Source organism: Miniopterus natalensis, chromosome 13, assembly GCF_054644295.1.
Source record: "Miniopterus natalensis isolate mMinNat1 chromosome 13, mMinNat1.hap1, whole genome shotgun sequence".
Lineage (NCBI taxonomy): Eukaryota > Metazoa > Chordata > Mammalia > Chiroptera > Miniopteridae > Miniopterus > Miniopterus natalensis.
In genome coordinates, this window is record NC_142093.1 from 62,558,814 (window position 1) to 62,573,191 (window position 14,378).

General features: G+C 55.5%; 1 protein-coding gene across 1 annotated transcript in view; it reads left to right on the forward strand.

The window, feature by feature from the left end:
* Window positions 1–14,378, forward strand: part of NPAS2 (neuronal PAS domain protein 2) — a 137,024-nt gene that overhangs the window by 105,675 nt on the left and 16,971 nt on the right. The window contains exons 8-14 of the mRNA XM_087823796.1: window positions 5,195–5,313; window positions 5,954–6,036; window positions 6,712–6,818; window positions 8,668–8,815; window positions 10,657–10,741; window positions 13,148–13,289; window positions 13,833–13,927. Coding sequence (XP_087679922.1) covers window positions 5,195–5,313; window positions 5,954–6,036; window positions 6,712–6,818; window positions 8,668–8,815; window positions 10,657–10,741; window positions 13,148–13,289; window positions 13,833–13,927 — 779 coding nt within the window. The remainder of the gene's footprint in view (window positions 1–5,194; window positions 5,314–5,953; window positions 6,037–6,711; window positions 6,819–8,667; window positions 8,816–10,656; window positions 10,742–13,147; window positions 13,290–13,832; window positions 13,928–14,378) is intronic.

Here is a 14,378-nt window from a genome sequence, read left to right on the forward strand (position 1 = left end):
CAAACACTGTTTCCAGAATAGAGTTAAAACAAAATTACTTTATCCAGGGCTCGCTTGTCACATCACGGATTTTTTTGATGCTTTTGAACAAATGCACATCTTTTTACTTCTCCAGTTAGAGGGGAGCCCGTGGGGCCTTTCCCCAGCCCGCGCCCCAAGGAAGACCAGCCTCTCCCTGCCCCCGCCCCGCCCCGCCTTGGATGCAAGTGTGTGCCTGGCTGAGATCCGGAGAGCAGTGTTTCGGAAGCCGCTGGTGTGGTTCCAAATGGGTCACCAGCAAACAGTCCACCCTGTGCTTTCCAGAAACCGCAGAGCAGGGCGTAAGAGCTTCCCTGACCTCATCTTTCCTCCCTGCCTCTAACCTCACAGCCAGGGGAAGCGCAGAGTGGAGGCCTCCAGCTGGCGGCACTCGAGGCGAATGCTCCATGGGGCGTCTGTGGGTTGCCTCATTTCTGGCTTTGGGGTCTTGTTTTCTTTCGGTTTCTTTCCTAAGCTGAGTTCGTTGAGGTGTCTCGGTTACGGGAACAGATCGCAGGCTGGCCAGGCCTCGGTGGCGGTGGAGCTGGGAGCCCGCCCCGGAAGGCAGCTGGTCTGATCTCTGCTGCGGGCCCCACAGCCCGCAAGGCCAAGTCAGAGTCCCCGCCGCCCTGACCAGCGAGCGCCACACCTGCCCCCGCAGCGGTCAGTGCCGCCCGGCTAGATGCAGAGGAATTAAGATAAGCTAGAAAACAAGTTGGACCCGGTGATGTCCTGCCCAGGAACAGGAAGGAAGGGTCTTACAGTTATCAACCACCTTAACGCCGGCTTCAGCCCGGCAGCGGGGAGTTTTGCTCTGGGTTGTCCGATAATTGTGGTAACAGTGAGCACAAGATACCCACATGGGGCTCGGGGACAGTGGCCTAAGGAAGTTCACTTTCCTAAACATATACATCATTGCGCCCTGTCCACACCCACCGTCTGCCGTTACAATCTCCTGGCCCCCCAAACTACTCATTTTCATTAATGAGTGCCGGGGAAAAGAAATTTAAGGCATATTGTCCCATGAGAGTATGTGTTTCAATCCGGCAAATTGCAACCCCCAGGTTTCGGGTGTGGCTCTCGGCTTCTTTCCAACTTAGCTCTTCCGTGTGCTCACTGCGGTGCAGAAAGGAAGGGAAACCATGCACTGGCCCCCAGGGTAGGCAGGACCGTGCTGCTCCCCCCGAACCCACACCCTGGCGGGCAGAGGAAGGCAGGAGCCAGGAGCCTGAGCTTACTTACGCAGTGGGAGGTGACTCCTCACGTGTGTGCAGAGCAGGACCCCCTCAGCGTTCCAACACCCCGGGCCAAGTCTCTTGGATGCGTAGCACAACTGATTTTTCCTCGGGGATGGGTACACGCCTTCCCAGAACCTATCTGCTTTGTTTTCCGTTTGCTCCGAGAAGTGCCAAGAAAGCTATTTGTCACTCTCCTGGTGCACTATTGTGTATTTCCTATGGCTGTTGCGAGTCGTGTGTCATTTATCATAAGCAGGCATCTCTGCTCAGAACACCTCATGGTCTGGGCCTGATGACGGAACCGCCTGAGCAGAAGGGCATCGGTTCATCGGTTCATCCCCCCGCCCCGCTCCTCGCTCCAGCCCAGCTCACTGTCACCAGCCCGCTCCTCCCGCTCTCTTTCCCACCCGACGGGAAACACGTTCTCACACCCCCTGAGCTCTCCCTGCCCCCACAGGCACCCTTATTTCCTTGTTATGACTGATGTGGAGCTCACCCGTGTCGTCAGGCAGACCTGGAAGCCAATAAATGCCTGCGCCAGGAAAGCCAAGTCATGCTAATTCCCTGGGCAACCTTGGACTATCTTATTTTTGGAATCCCAAGAATGCCACCTGAAGGGAAATTTCTTTCAAGGTCTCTGAATTTAGAGACTATGCTGAAAGGTTCAGGAGCAAAGAGGGACCTTGGAGGCTCCATGGACTCTTTTAACAGAAAGACCAAAAGCAGAGCCCCATCCTGCCTCTCTCGAGCAGCAGGTTCATGATGGGCAGTCCCACGCTTTCCACAGACTGGCGATGGCTGCGGGCTGATTTGCAGCAGGTCCCGCCCAGGCATCCTGCTGACCAGCGTTGATGCATCAGTAAGGCCGTGAGCCAACCTGAGCACTAGGGGACCCTCCATGGAGAGCTAGCCCCCACCAGCACCAGGCTGGACTGCAGAGGAAAGCCCTGGGATCTCGAGGTCTGTGTTGACAAAGACCAGAAGGTCTCTTCCCTTAGGCTGTGGCTTGGATGTGAGACAGAAGGTCATCTCGTTTGACTCTTTCCATAAGCAGTTGTTGAGCACCTGCTGTGCTGAGGCCTGCTGAGAGCTGCAGACAGAGAACCAGATCCAGGTCCTGCACGGGGCAGGCCATCACTTTAGCCCTGGGCTAGAGTATGATCAGTTTTAAGGAAGATGACTTGGAGGGAGGGGAAAGTGGAGCAAGAAATAATCACTTTTCTCTGTATCATGGGCGCTGTGTGTGTGTGTATTTGCGGGGCAGAGGAAAGAAGTCTGAGAGTGGCCAGAGATCTGATAAAACGGCTGCACCTGTGTTGAGTGGTTTGTCCTTCTGAGAGGCTCAGGAAGCCAGTTGTAATTAGATATATTTTTCTATTACTGAAGTTGAAACTAATTAAATTTTAATTAATGTTTCTAAACGTCCTGGGGATAAGGAGTCCCTGAGAAGTTATTCTAAGTGCTAAGTATTACTGTGAAGTCCCAAGGAGGAACGTGCAGGAGCTCACGCTGAGAGAGAGGCACGTTGGCCCGTGTTATCACTCTGATCCTTGATTTACTGTCACCTCTGATCAAGCCCTCAGCTCTTCCAGGTTTGGGGAAAGGCTTGTTTAGAAGAGGCGTTTGCTGGGTTCTGGGGCCCCCTGTAAACTATCTAGCTTTTCTGTGCCAGCTGCAAGCAAAACTGGAACTTCCCTTGGGAGGTGCATTTTCATCTTTAAAGCTTTAGGAATTATAAAAGGGCTGATAAAACTACGCTGGGAGGCAGCCAGGCAGCAGGAAGCTCCGTGGAACATCCATTTACTCGCTATGATCCGCATCCCTGCCCCTCGCAGTCCTTCGGGCTGGTGCTGCCTGGTCCACACCACCTGCCCCAGTCTTCCTCACAGACAACCAGCGAGGAAGGCCCCTTCCAAACGGGCACAGGGGAACGGATCACGCAAACAACGCGCAGCGCAGTTCAGAGATTTAAGTCTTTCTCTTAAGGCCCTGGGCAGGCCTGGGAGTTCGCGAGGAAGGCCCTGCTGTTCTAAACGGTAGGCAGCATTTTATTAGGTCGTTGCCTGGCTGGCGATGTCTCTCAGATCCCAGCAGAGAGGAATTTCTCATCCGGGAAAGTTTTCAGCGTCTTTCCTTTTTTCATTACACAGATGTTTGTTCATATCTGGCGACCCTTCCCTTACGTGGAATTGTTTTCTCTTCTCTTGATAAGTTCCCTGGCTCACCCTACACATTCATCTGCAACGATCTAAGCCGGGGCGGGGAACATCCAGCCCGCAGGCCATATACAGCCCGAGAAACCGTTTGGTCTGGCCCTGCCAAGGCAGCCGCAGGCGGGACTTGAAATTCAATAAATCTAGGAGCTTTGTTCATAGCTGATTTTTAAGTTGATAATTTTGTATGGCCCCCAAATGATGTTATAAATGTTCAAATGGCCCTTGGCAGAAAAAAGGTTCCCCACCCCTGATCTAAGCCAACTAACAACAGATGCAAACTCTCTTGGGACCTGTCTTTACATCTTTACCGTCATCTTTGGAAACATGTTTGGTAAAACGGATTTATTCATGTCTGTGGATAAAATGCCACATTGTTCAATCACTTAGAAATCTATAAACATATAAAATAAATTATTGGAAAGCTAAAATCCAAAGAAAGTCTTGCAGATACCATCTTAGAATGCATTTCGTTTGCTGATGTTTATATATATTCTCAGGCTGTAAAGCATAACTTTTAGTCTACAAGTTCAGAAATGTTCAGTATATAATCAACTACATTTTAAAAGGAAAGGGGTCGCTTAGGTTACCTAGGGTAGTAATCCTCAACCCTGGGGCAGGGTGGTAAATCTGGTGGCTTTTAAAATGCAATGCCTGGGCTTCCCCCTGAGTTTCTGAATTAACTGCTCTGGGTGGGACTGGGCAGCCCTGTGAAAGATCCCAGGGAATTGGTGAGAATTTGTGCACCAGGTAAGCTGACTTTTCTCGTATTTAACAAGATTCTTTACCCACCCAGCAAACTCCACCTAAAATGGCAGATTGCCCTGTGCAAGGAGGGAGAGCGGCTCTGCAGTCAGCCCGGGGGGGGGGGGGGGGCTCTGCAGCAACCAAGAGATGCAGCCAGTGCCAGCGGCGCCTCCTCAGGGGGCCTGGGGCTGGTCTGAGCATCCTGAGGGGATGAGCCTGGAGCCATCCCTGTTAGTACTTGAACTTGGAGTCATCAGACCCTGGGCACTGAGCGGTCCTGGTTAGTACATATGGCCTCTGTGGGCACCGTTTCTCACTTGTAAAATGAGGACAGTCGTACCTTCCCAGACTTGTGAGAATAAATCAGACAGGAACCAGATGTTACCCGTGCCAGCTGCAGGACTAGCAAGTTTTGTTGTGGACACTGTACCTCTGAGATCACCCTGAGTCCTGAGCCATCTCCTTGTTGTCCTGAGGAGCCTCTGCCTCAGGCTGGGCCCCTAAGGAGGTGTTTCGGGGCAGAAGCCCTCGATGCCAGGTGTGCCCCGCCAGGGGCGGGAGAGCGTGTGCCAAGGCAGTTATTTTCCTGGGTGCATCGATATCGGAAACACCAAAGGACTACAGAGCTCACCCTGGAAACACTGGCTGGAGGGAGCCTTCAGGCCCTTCCTGCGGGATGAGGCTGTTTTCTCATTTTGCAGAATATTTCCCCAGCACCGTCGTCGAAGTGGTGCAGGGAAGTGAAGTGAGAGGCGAGCAGGGTGTTGGCGACTCGAATTCCCGTTCCGTGGCCTCGCGCAGTTACCTCCCCCTTCTGGGCCTCAGTTTCCCCTGGGGCAGGGACAGCGGTGGCACTGGCTCCCCAGGCTACTGTGAGACCGACATGAGCTAATGGGCACGGAGCCGCGGGCAGCGAGAGGGCAGGACAGGCCGGCGCCGCTGCGGCCGGCGGGGCTGACCCCTGTCCCTCCCTCGCAGCGCCGAGCCCGCCCTGGGCGGGCGGGGAGGGCACCCTCTCGAGGCCGAGCAGGGTGCCGCTGGGGAAGGACGGCTGCTTCATCGCTACGGTGCGCCTGGCAACACCGCAGTTCCTAAAGGCAAGTACCCGGGGGCGGGCTGGCCCGACGGGACTGTTACGTTGAGTCCCACCGACTCACGCTTAATTAGCTGCTGGGAAAAGTAAACTTACAAGACTGTTGTCCCAGACTGAAGATTGTAAGCGTCTGCTTTCTTTACGTGTGGCAGCCCCGCCTGCCGTGCCCCCTCCGGTTCCCGGGCACCCTTCTGCTTGAAGGTGTCGGTGCTCTCGGCCTTGGCGGGGCTTCTGCAGAGTCTGGGCGCCTCCCTGCCTTACACAGCAGCTCCACCCCGACCCCGGGCTGCTGAGGGTTGTCTGTATCCTCTCATCTGAGTGCCTTACCACCTATGGCATAAACGTCGAGTTAAATTAGTCATTCAAATACAGATGAAAAGCCAGTTTCCACCTGTTTGCCACACTTCCAGTTAATGGGAAGGCCGTATGTGACATTTTGACTCCTCGTTATTTCTGCCCAGCTTGTGAAATAAATTTAGTATCAGCTGATACCCAAATTAGCTACCGATGGTGAGTCTCAGTCCCACACAATATGCAGAGTTGCTCTAAATAGTTCTAACTTCTGCCACCCGGGGCCTTGTGGAACAGCCCAGCACCCCGAGCATCTGGCACCCCGAGCAACACTTTTTTTCCTTCTAACACAGGAAATGTGCATAGTTGACGAACCTTTAGAGGAATTCACTTCAAGGCATAGCTTGGAATGGAAATTTTTATTTCTGGATCACAGGTTTGTGAAAAGAAACACATTTGGGTTGGGTTCTAGTCCGTATTTGTTTGTGTGAGCCATGCCCGCCTTGGGAGAAGAGGGTGGGCCTGGTCCTCTCAAGAAGGAAAAGTGTTCCCAGCCCAGGGTGAGGCGAGGGCCTGTGCTGGGTGAGACCACAGCAGGAGAGCCAGCCGCCTGGGCCCTGGCATCTGTGGAATTCAACCCCACCCCCACCCCACAGCCCCGGACCCTCCCCAGGTCCCAAGGAGGCAGGAGCCGTCCTGAGAGAAACTCATTTCTTCCAACACCCTTTTGTCTCTTTAGCCCAATCTTCTTTTGTGGCATTTTTCAGTTTAAGAACTAGCAATCTCCCCTCCCCACCCTCTAATTTTTTATCACACTTTGGAGTTAGGCCGACCCAATCTATAGCCGTTTTTAATTATTTAGTAGTGATAAAGTTTGTTGTGATTTGGGCCAGATTGTGCTATGGGAACTGAGTACCTAAATGCCAAAGAAAACTTCGGAAAGCACAGCCTCTGGGTGTCACCCGCCCACTGCAAAGCTTTTTTCCTGCCCCTGCTCTTGAGAAACGAGGCCTCCATGTTGATCCTTAAATGTGCAAACTGTACCCTCCACGTAGAGGCGCGGCCACCAAAGTGAGTCCTTTCTGATGAAGTATCCCATTGTCTTCGGCAGAGCCCCTCCGATCATAGGATACCTGCCTTTTGAAGTTCTGGGCACTTCAGGCTATGACTACTACCACATCGACGATCTGGAGCTGCTGGCCAGGTGCCACCAGCACCGTGAGTACTGCTCCCCCAGCCCGGCGCCCGGGGCTCCCAGCTCCGTCCACACAGCCTGGCGTGGGACTCACCGGGAAGTCTGCTTACTCCTCGGCTTCTCGGGGTGGCCCAGGGCTGTGCTGGGGCCTTGTCTGCATTGCCCTGTGCGCATTTTCTCCTGGGATGGACTCTGCTCTGCCTGGCTGCCCCCAGCACCTTCCCAGTGTCCCTCAGATGCTCAAGCTGTTTAATCTTACTTAAGAACTGTAAGGGGTGCTGGTCATTTTTTAAAATTATGAAATATAGTATTTCAAAGACAAAATGCTGAATTCACATCACTGTTCCTTACCCGGCAGACATGTAGTGGTCACAGGCCAAGGGCCAGGTACTCAGCTGGGCCAGGACACAAAGGTGATCAGTCTCTCCTTGCTGATCTGCAGGAGCAAGGTCCGATGCAAAAGCAGAAATAGACGACTTAATAGGATGTTGTTGAGGCATCAGAGGGGATATACTCAGGATCCTGGGGGGCTCAGAGGAGGGTCCCTCACACACCTGAGGGGGGGCGTCAGGAAGGCTTCTGCCACAGAAGGAGAACACTTGGGAAAGGTATGGGAGGCAAGCACGCCTGGGTTCTCACTTAGCAGGAGAATTCAGAAATTAACTGTTTAAAGCCATGTTTTTGGTGCCAAGTCCTTGCTTTGAACGGGAAAATTTGTGGTAACGTTGACCTGTGGACCAGACCCATGGCGACTCTAGCGCTGCCCTTTGGCAGATGCCTTGTCCGTGGTGCCCACCTAACCTGCTCCAGGAAGAGGAGGCTTGAGTTTCCTCAGGACCCCCGTTAGGTGTAAGGCTGAGCTCTAAAGCTCTGCCCCTTGCTCCTCAGAGGCGGCCGTGAGCAGCCACGTGGCATCAATAGGAGTTTTCTAGACTTCTGACCCTCAGGCTCCCGGCCAGGCTGCGGGGATCAGCAGAGCCCCCAGGCCTGGTGGGCACAGGAAGCTGGAGGAGCAAGACTCCTTCCAGCCTGGCTGCCTCCGACTCTCGGGGAGAAAGGCCACGAGAGGCCTGGCTGCTGAGCCGCCTTCAGCGCCTGTGGCTTGGGCAAAACGCTTGCTCCGTCTGCCGCTCCCTTACTGGGCTGGGCCTCCCTTCTCTGCAGCTATCAGTCTCCAAGTCAGCAGCCCCTTTGCAGCTCTAGTTTCCTAGTTAGGACTTCCCTTAACCATAAAAAGTGCTAAATCGCAGGCACCGAGGCAATAATCCCAAGTGGTTCTTCTTCCTGGGACTCACAGTGCAGATCTGTCCTCCAAGGCCAGTCACTCAACAGCCCTCATTCTGCACCGGACGCCTCCTGAGAGGGGCCCACATAGGCCCCAGCAGTGGGGGCCGGGGTGGGAGGCCCCTGTGCCGACTGTGGCAGGGCCCTGTGGACTGAGGAAGAACCGCTGGCTGATGGCAGCAGACTCCAGCCGGAGGATGCTGGCCATCAGGTTTGTTTGGGGTCCCCTTCTCCAGGCAGAGGCCCCTCTCACTGCTCCCCAGCTGCAAAGACAGGGCCACCCGCGGAGCAGGATAGCACCAGGAAACCCTGGGCCTCTTCCTAATTAAACCCCCAGTTTGAAAAATCTGTCTGCACCTGCCCTTGTTGGAGGATTTTTTAGCTCTTGGCATTTGGGAAGCAGGTGATCGCTTCTCCATGGTTCACTCTCTTCCATTATCCTGATGGCTGCTTGGGGGCAGCGCCAGCTGGGGAAATAACAATGTTGGACATCGTCGTTTTGAAAGCTTATATTTTTAACAGTAACTTTTGGAAAAAGATTATTTTCATATTAACGTTCATGATGCGCGGACCATTTTCTACCAACAGTGATGCAGTTTGGCAAAGGGACCTCATGTTGCTACCGGTTTCTGACCAAAGGCCAGCAGTGGATCTGGCTGCAGACCCACTACTTCATCACCTACCACCAGTGGAACTCCAAGCCCGAGTTCGTCGTGTGCACACACTCGGTGGTCAGGTGCGTGGCAGGGGGCGGGGAGCCCCTGACCGCCTCAGGGAGGCCCAGCCCCTGCAGGCCCAGCCCCAGGCTGGAGTCTTCCCCTGGCCGGGCCTGCACTCTGCAGCTAGCGGAGTGATCACCCAGCTCAGCCCCATTCCAGCTCACACCCGGTTCTGCTCCCCAGCTCAGCCCTCCTCCCAGTGGTCGGTCAGGCCCTTCCAAGCTTGTTCAGTCTGCCGGAATATTACTTAGCAAGTTACTGCTTCACTGACCTACTTACATGTTCCCCCTCATCTCTAGCCATCCCCCAGCCTTCCCTGTCGCTGTTTTGAGAAGAAAATTTAAATGTTGCTCTAAATAACTTAAACACATAGTCCCCCGTATTTTTAATGCTTTAAAAACCCCTGCTGGCAACTGAGTCTGTATCAGGAAGAGAGCCAGGAGGCCAGAGGGCAAGGTTCCTGGGGCTCCCAGGGGCCTCGGGGAGCCCCCCGCCCGGTGTCAGGGAGCCAGACTCTGAGGAGGCAGCACCTCTAGCAGCTCATAGACGCTGCCGATGTAGGGTCCCAGCCCCCACAGGTATAGGAAAAATGTCATTTTTACCCCAACTATAGAAATTTTAAGAACATAAATCAGTTTTAAACCGATCTAGAGAGGAGCAATTGACGAGAGCAAAAAAGGAAAGGTTAAATGGACAGACATATGCCTATGTGCTGGACTTTATCCATACGCATCGCAGGCAGATGCTAAATAATGAAAGGCTGGCAGGTGCTAAATGCACACAGTAGATAATACCCATGCGTCCTGCGTTTTGTACATACACGTGATCGATGGGAGGGAGGGGGCAGAGGGACACAGATACACGCATGTAGATGCCTTTCACACCTGTGCGTAGCAGGTAGGTGATAGGTAGGTAGGTGGACAGTTAGGGGCCTAGAGCTGTGCTTACACAGGCACATGCGTAGTCAACAAGTAAGTCGCCCTTCGAGAGTCAGCTGGGCGGAGAGCGGAGAGGAGGAATGCGAGCCCTGGCCCAGGAGCCTGCTCACCGCCTTGCTTGCCCTCTGCAGGGACGATCTGGGCTCCAGGCCCACCTCTGGGCACTTTGGCAGCCAGTAGTTCCTGATTCCATGGCCAGCCCCGCCCGCTGCTGCCAGCCTGGGCCTTTCCCAGAGGGTCTTTGTGGCCCGGAGAAGGCCGGATATCAGCAGCAGCTTGTCCTCAGGCCCTGTCCTTGCCACGACTCTTCCTGTCCGTCCCCCGCCCCCACATCTTAGACAGAAACCCTCAGAGCGGAAGGAGTGAAGGGAGTACACAGATAAGGGAGCAAGCAGACCCTCAGCCCCTGCCCCCCAGGGCCCCTGCCCGGCCGGCACCTCCGCAGAGGCCGTAGCCGGGTCACCACACTGACCTGATTTACCCACAGTGTTTAAGGAGCCAGCCGCTGGGCCTGGCTGGTCTGGGTGTTTAGGAGAAAACGCTCTGAAGGCTGTAGTTACTAGAAAGGTCGGCGTCATTCTTAGGCACAGACCAGACCGAGTTTCTAATCACTTGAAGCTGAGGTTTCTCCTAGAGATGACAATGTGTTTGGACAGTGATGTTTGGAGGTTTGGGGGGTAAGTAAAGAAGAGAGTAAAACACCCCGAAAAGGAAGGTCCTCTGGACGTCACGACAGAAGTGAGCACAGCGGAGCTGAAGCGCGGAATGAAACTCCCTCCTCAGACGAGCAGCGGGACGAGCCCCTCGGGGGTGACTGTTCTGGGAGGGCAGGGTGTGGGGACCTTGGTGCGTCACCGGCCTCTGGGCGCTGTCACCCTGGACTCCCGCCACCAGCTGTGGTCTCTCGATTTCCTGATTAGTTACTCAGATGTCCGGGTGGAAAGGAGGCAGGAGCTGGCTTTGGAAGACCCACCACCCGAGGCCATCCATCCTTCAGCACCAAAGGTAGGCTGATCCCCGCCGGGGGCGTATCATAAAAATAATAATAAACACAGCAGGTCTTGTCTTACCTGCTCTGCTGTGTGGCCAGCACTGCTCGGGTGGTTCCCAGACGTTCACTTATTTCCCCCGTAATAAGTGTTCCTGCGAGGCGGGTGCTGGGGTGTCCTGGCCTTCTTCCTTCCATGAGGCCCAGGGCACACAAGGGTCGGCTAACACTCCTGAAAGCCCAGAGCTAGCAGAGCGGAAAACAGCCTCTGGAACCAAAGCATGGCCGGCAACCTTCTGGCCTTACAGGCATGGTTATAGAATTCCACTTTGTGTCTCTCCCACGGAAAGTTATTCCATCATCCCCTGAGGCGTGAAATAACCCCAGGGCCCCGTTCCTCCCTTAGCCTCTGTGCTGCAGTGCCTCCAGGACTCCCCGCCTTCAATGTGCACTTTCTACGTCTGTCTGGGGTCGTAACAGCCACTCAGGGAGCTCTCCTACCGAGCAGCTTTTCCTTCACAGAGCCGACCTCCTTCCTGCCCCCGGGCTAAGCTCCTGCCCCATCCGCTGGCCAGGCTTCCCCGCCTCTGTAACGTGCAAGTAGACCAGAGCCTGCCCCTCAAAGGCCAGTCTCCAAGCAAACACAAATGTTGGAAGAAAAAGAGAGAAAGCAAGGAAGGGAGGGAGAGCTGCATTTCATCAAAACTAAGAAGCTATCCACTATAAGACCCACCATTATTCTGTCTCCTACTAAGAAAAAAATTCTGCCGTCAGTCTGTGAAATGCGGGTTTCTCTCACGAGCTGAAGAGCGCATCTCGAGTTCAGACATGTCAAAATGCCTTAGAACTGTCGAGATGCCACTCAAGCCCCAGGCCACCCGGCACCTTCGTTCCGGAGCCCGTGGCCAAGGCCGACACAGTAACAGCAGTCCCCAAAGGCATCCGTGGTCCCTCCAGGACCGAGTTGGGAGGAAGGAGAAGCCTCCTTTAAAGACCAGCCAACAGCCGGCAGCTCCGCAGGGCCCCTGCTGGCTGCTGCCGGGGCGTGTCGGGCGATTCACCCTGCTGGGGCGCCTGCCGCTGTCTGTGGGCGTGTTTATTCGCCAGCTGTCACCCGGTGCCGCCTGCGTCGTGTCCAGGAGCGGAAGTGAGCTGTCCCTGGACAGGTGCTGGACACCGTCCGTCGCCGCTGAAGGACGGGCGCAGTGGGTGACCTCCAGCCTGAAGTTCATTGTCGAACTTCTGACCCTGGAGGAGTCCCAGAGCCTGATGGAACTTCTTGGAAATGTGCATATATGTATAAATACACACACCCCTTCAAGGAAAAGCTCCAGGACAGTGCTTTTCAACCACCCATGGTAACCCGACGGTTGGTTTTTTAATGTCAAATCTGTCACTGACAGGTTTTTGTAAATGGCAGATCCCCGTGCTCGGATGTGACGTGTGGTGACACCGAAAGTCTCAATACTGATTCTCACTTCCCGCGCTCATTTCTCTGTGGACCAGGAGCACACAATTCTCAAACGGCTGTGGGCCAGGGTCTGATCGAGGGGAGACTGACCAAGCAGTGGAGTCTCCAAACTGGCACTTAGCACAGCCAGGCTCGCCCTGCGATTCTGCTCACATGGAGGCCTGCGGGTCACAGCCTGTTGGCTGCAGCCCCCCTGAGCCCGAGCACAGCACCCGCCCTCACTGCAGCCACGGCTCATGGACAGAACAGCCATGTGGACCCACAGGAGCTACTCCCTGAGAGCGAGACCGCTGGCACAACCAGCCCGGCCGGGGGCCCAGTGGGTGCCAGGAGTTTCACACCTTCTGAGACGAGGCAGGAGAGCCACTGTCACGCTTCTTCAGCTTAAAGATGATTCTACCCATTTCCTTATACGTACGCTTTCTCACCACACTGTTTGAGGCAGAGCACTGCTAGGAGCCAGCATCAGTTATGATCCAGGGGCCAAAGGACAGGGGACCATTGCCCTTTGCGCCTCTGCACTGAGAGCCCAGAGGTGCAGGGAGGAGCCCGTGGAGGGAGAAGGGCCCCAAGGCGTTTGTTTCACTGGGGTGTTACAGTCCTGTACCACAGCAGCCTTATTTCTAGGACCTGCTTCTTTCCCACCATCTTGGGCAGTGAGATGACAGCTTTAAGGAAAAAATAAAATGCAAAGTCACTTACAGAAATCTAAAAATTAAGACATAAGGTGAGAAAGTGTAATAACTGCTACTTTTAAGCTACAAGCCTCTCCAAGATTATATTCATAGCGATATGTAAGGATTCCACCCAAGTGGGTTTCGTATTATCCCCCAACCGCTACCAGATCCCTCCCAGCAGCCTCTGCATTTTTCTACGTATGTGGTGGGGAACTAAAGTCACGGAATCCGCCTTCGCCATCCCGGCGCCGCTGTGCACTGTGCTTGTGTTTCAGGACCAGGGCTCAAGCCTGGAGCCGCAGCAACACTTCAGTGCACCTGACGTGGGCGCCTCAGGCCTTCACACAGGCCTCTCGTCATCAGCGTCCTCAAGAAGTTCCCGTGAACCCCCCCACGCAGCCGTGTCAGAACCCGCATGTGAGTGCGAGGCCACGGCGGGGGAGGTGCGGGGCAGAGCCCGCACAGGTCCCCGGGCCGAGCAGGAGGGCCCCGAGTGGGCCTGAGGAACAAGCCAGGGCCGGGGCCTGAGCACAGGAGCGGGGCTCGCTCGGGGCCCGTGGAGCCGGAGCATGGCACTCTGCCCTCCCAGCCTGCACCCCCGCACCCCGTCCCGCGGCCTTCCTGCCTCCCGCCCCGAGCTGCCCCAGTGCCGCGCGAGGGAGCCGGACGGGACACACAGGCCGGCGACCCGGCTCGGTTTCAGTAACTCCGCTGCGGTGTGCGGACAGGCGGGCACTGCAGCAGCGGTGGCCGTGAGGCTGGGGCCGTCCGCGTCCTCCCTGCTCCCGGGCCGGGGGCTGGCGGACTGTGGCTCTGGGCCCCACCTGGGCCCGCCGGGCACCCTTCACCAGAGGCGGCAGTCCAGCCCGAGGGTCGCACGCCCCAGGGTCATGCACCCTCCTGATAAGGAAGCTGTTCGGGGCGTGTGAGCCAGGCAGGTAACCTGTCCCTCTCTTCCAGCCGCTCCAAGCACGCTGATGGCAGAAGCCAGCACCGCGGCGGCGCCCAGAGCGGCGCCCCGGCCCAGAGAGCTCGGCCCGGCAGCCACTGCGCCGGTACGTGAGCGACCCGCCTCTCAGCCAGGGCGTGCTGCTCGGCCGGCCGAGCCGCAGACAGTGCCGCACCGCCCAGAGGCTGAGCGTGGGGGCCGCGGGCGGGGTGGGAAGCTCGGCGGTTTCTTTGGCAACTAATTTTAAATATTTTCATACCAAAATTAACATGGATGTATATATTCCTAAAGTGCAAAATCCAAATGAGTTTTAAAGATAAAGCTCAAAACTTCAAGCCTGGGGTCACACGCCAGAGCCCTGGGGGGACATGATAGGACCCTCCTGTTTTGGATCCCCTTTTCCTCCGGCGGAAATGTTTGAGAAGCTTGGTTGTCAACAAAAATGGGCCTCTGCATACAGCAGGCAGTGTTCTTGGTACACGCTTCCTCTCCAGGGCGATACTCCGGTCACCTAATGCCACGCAGCAAGCCATGTCACACTGAGGGACGTGGCCACT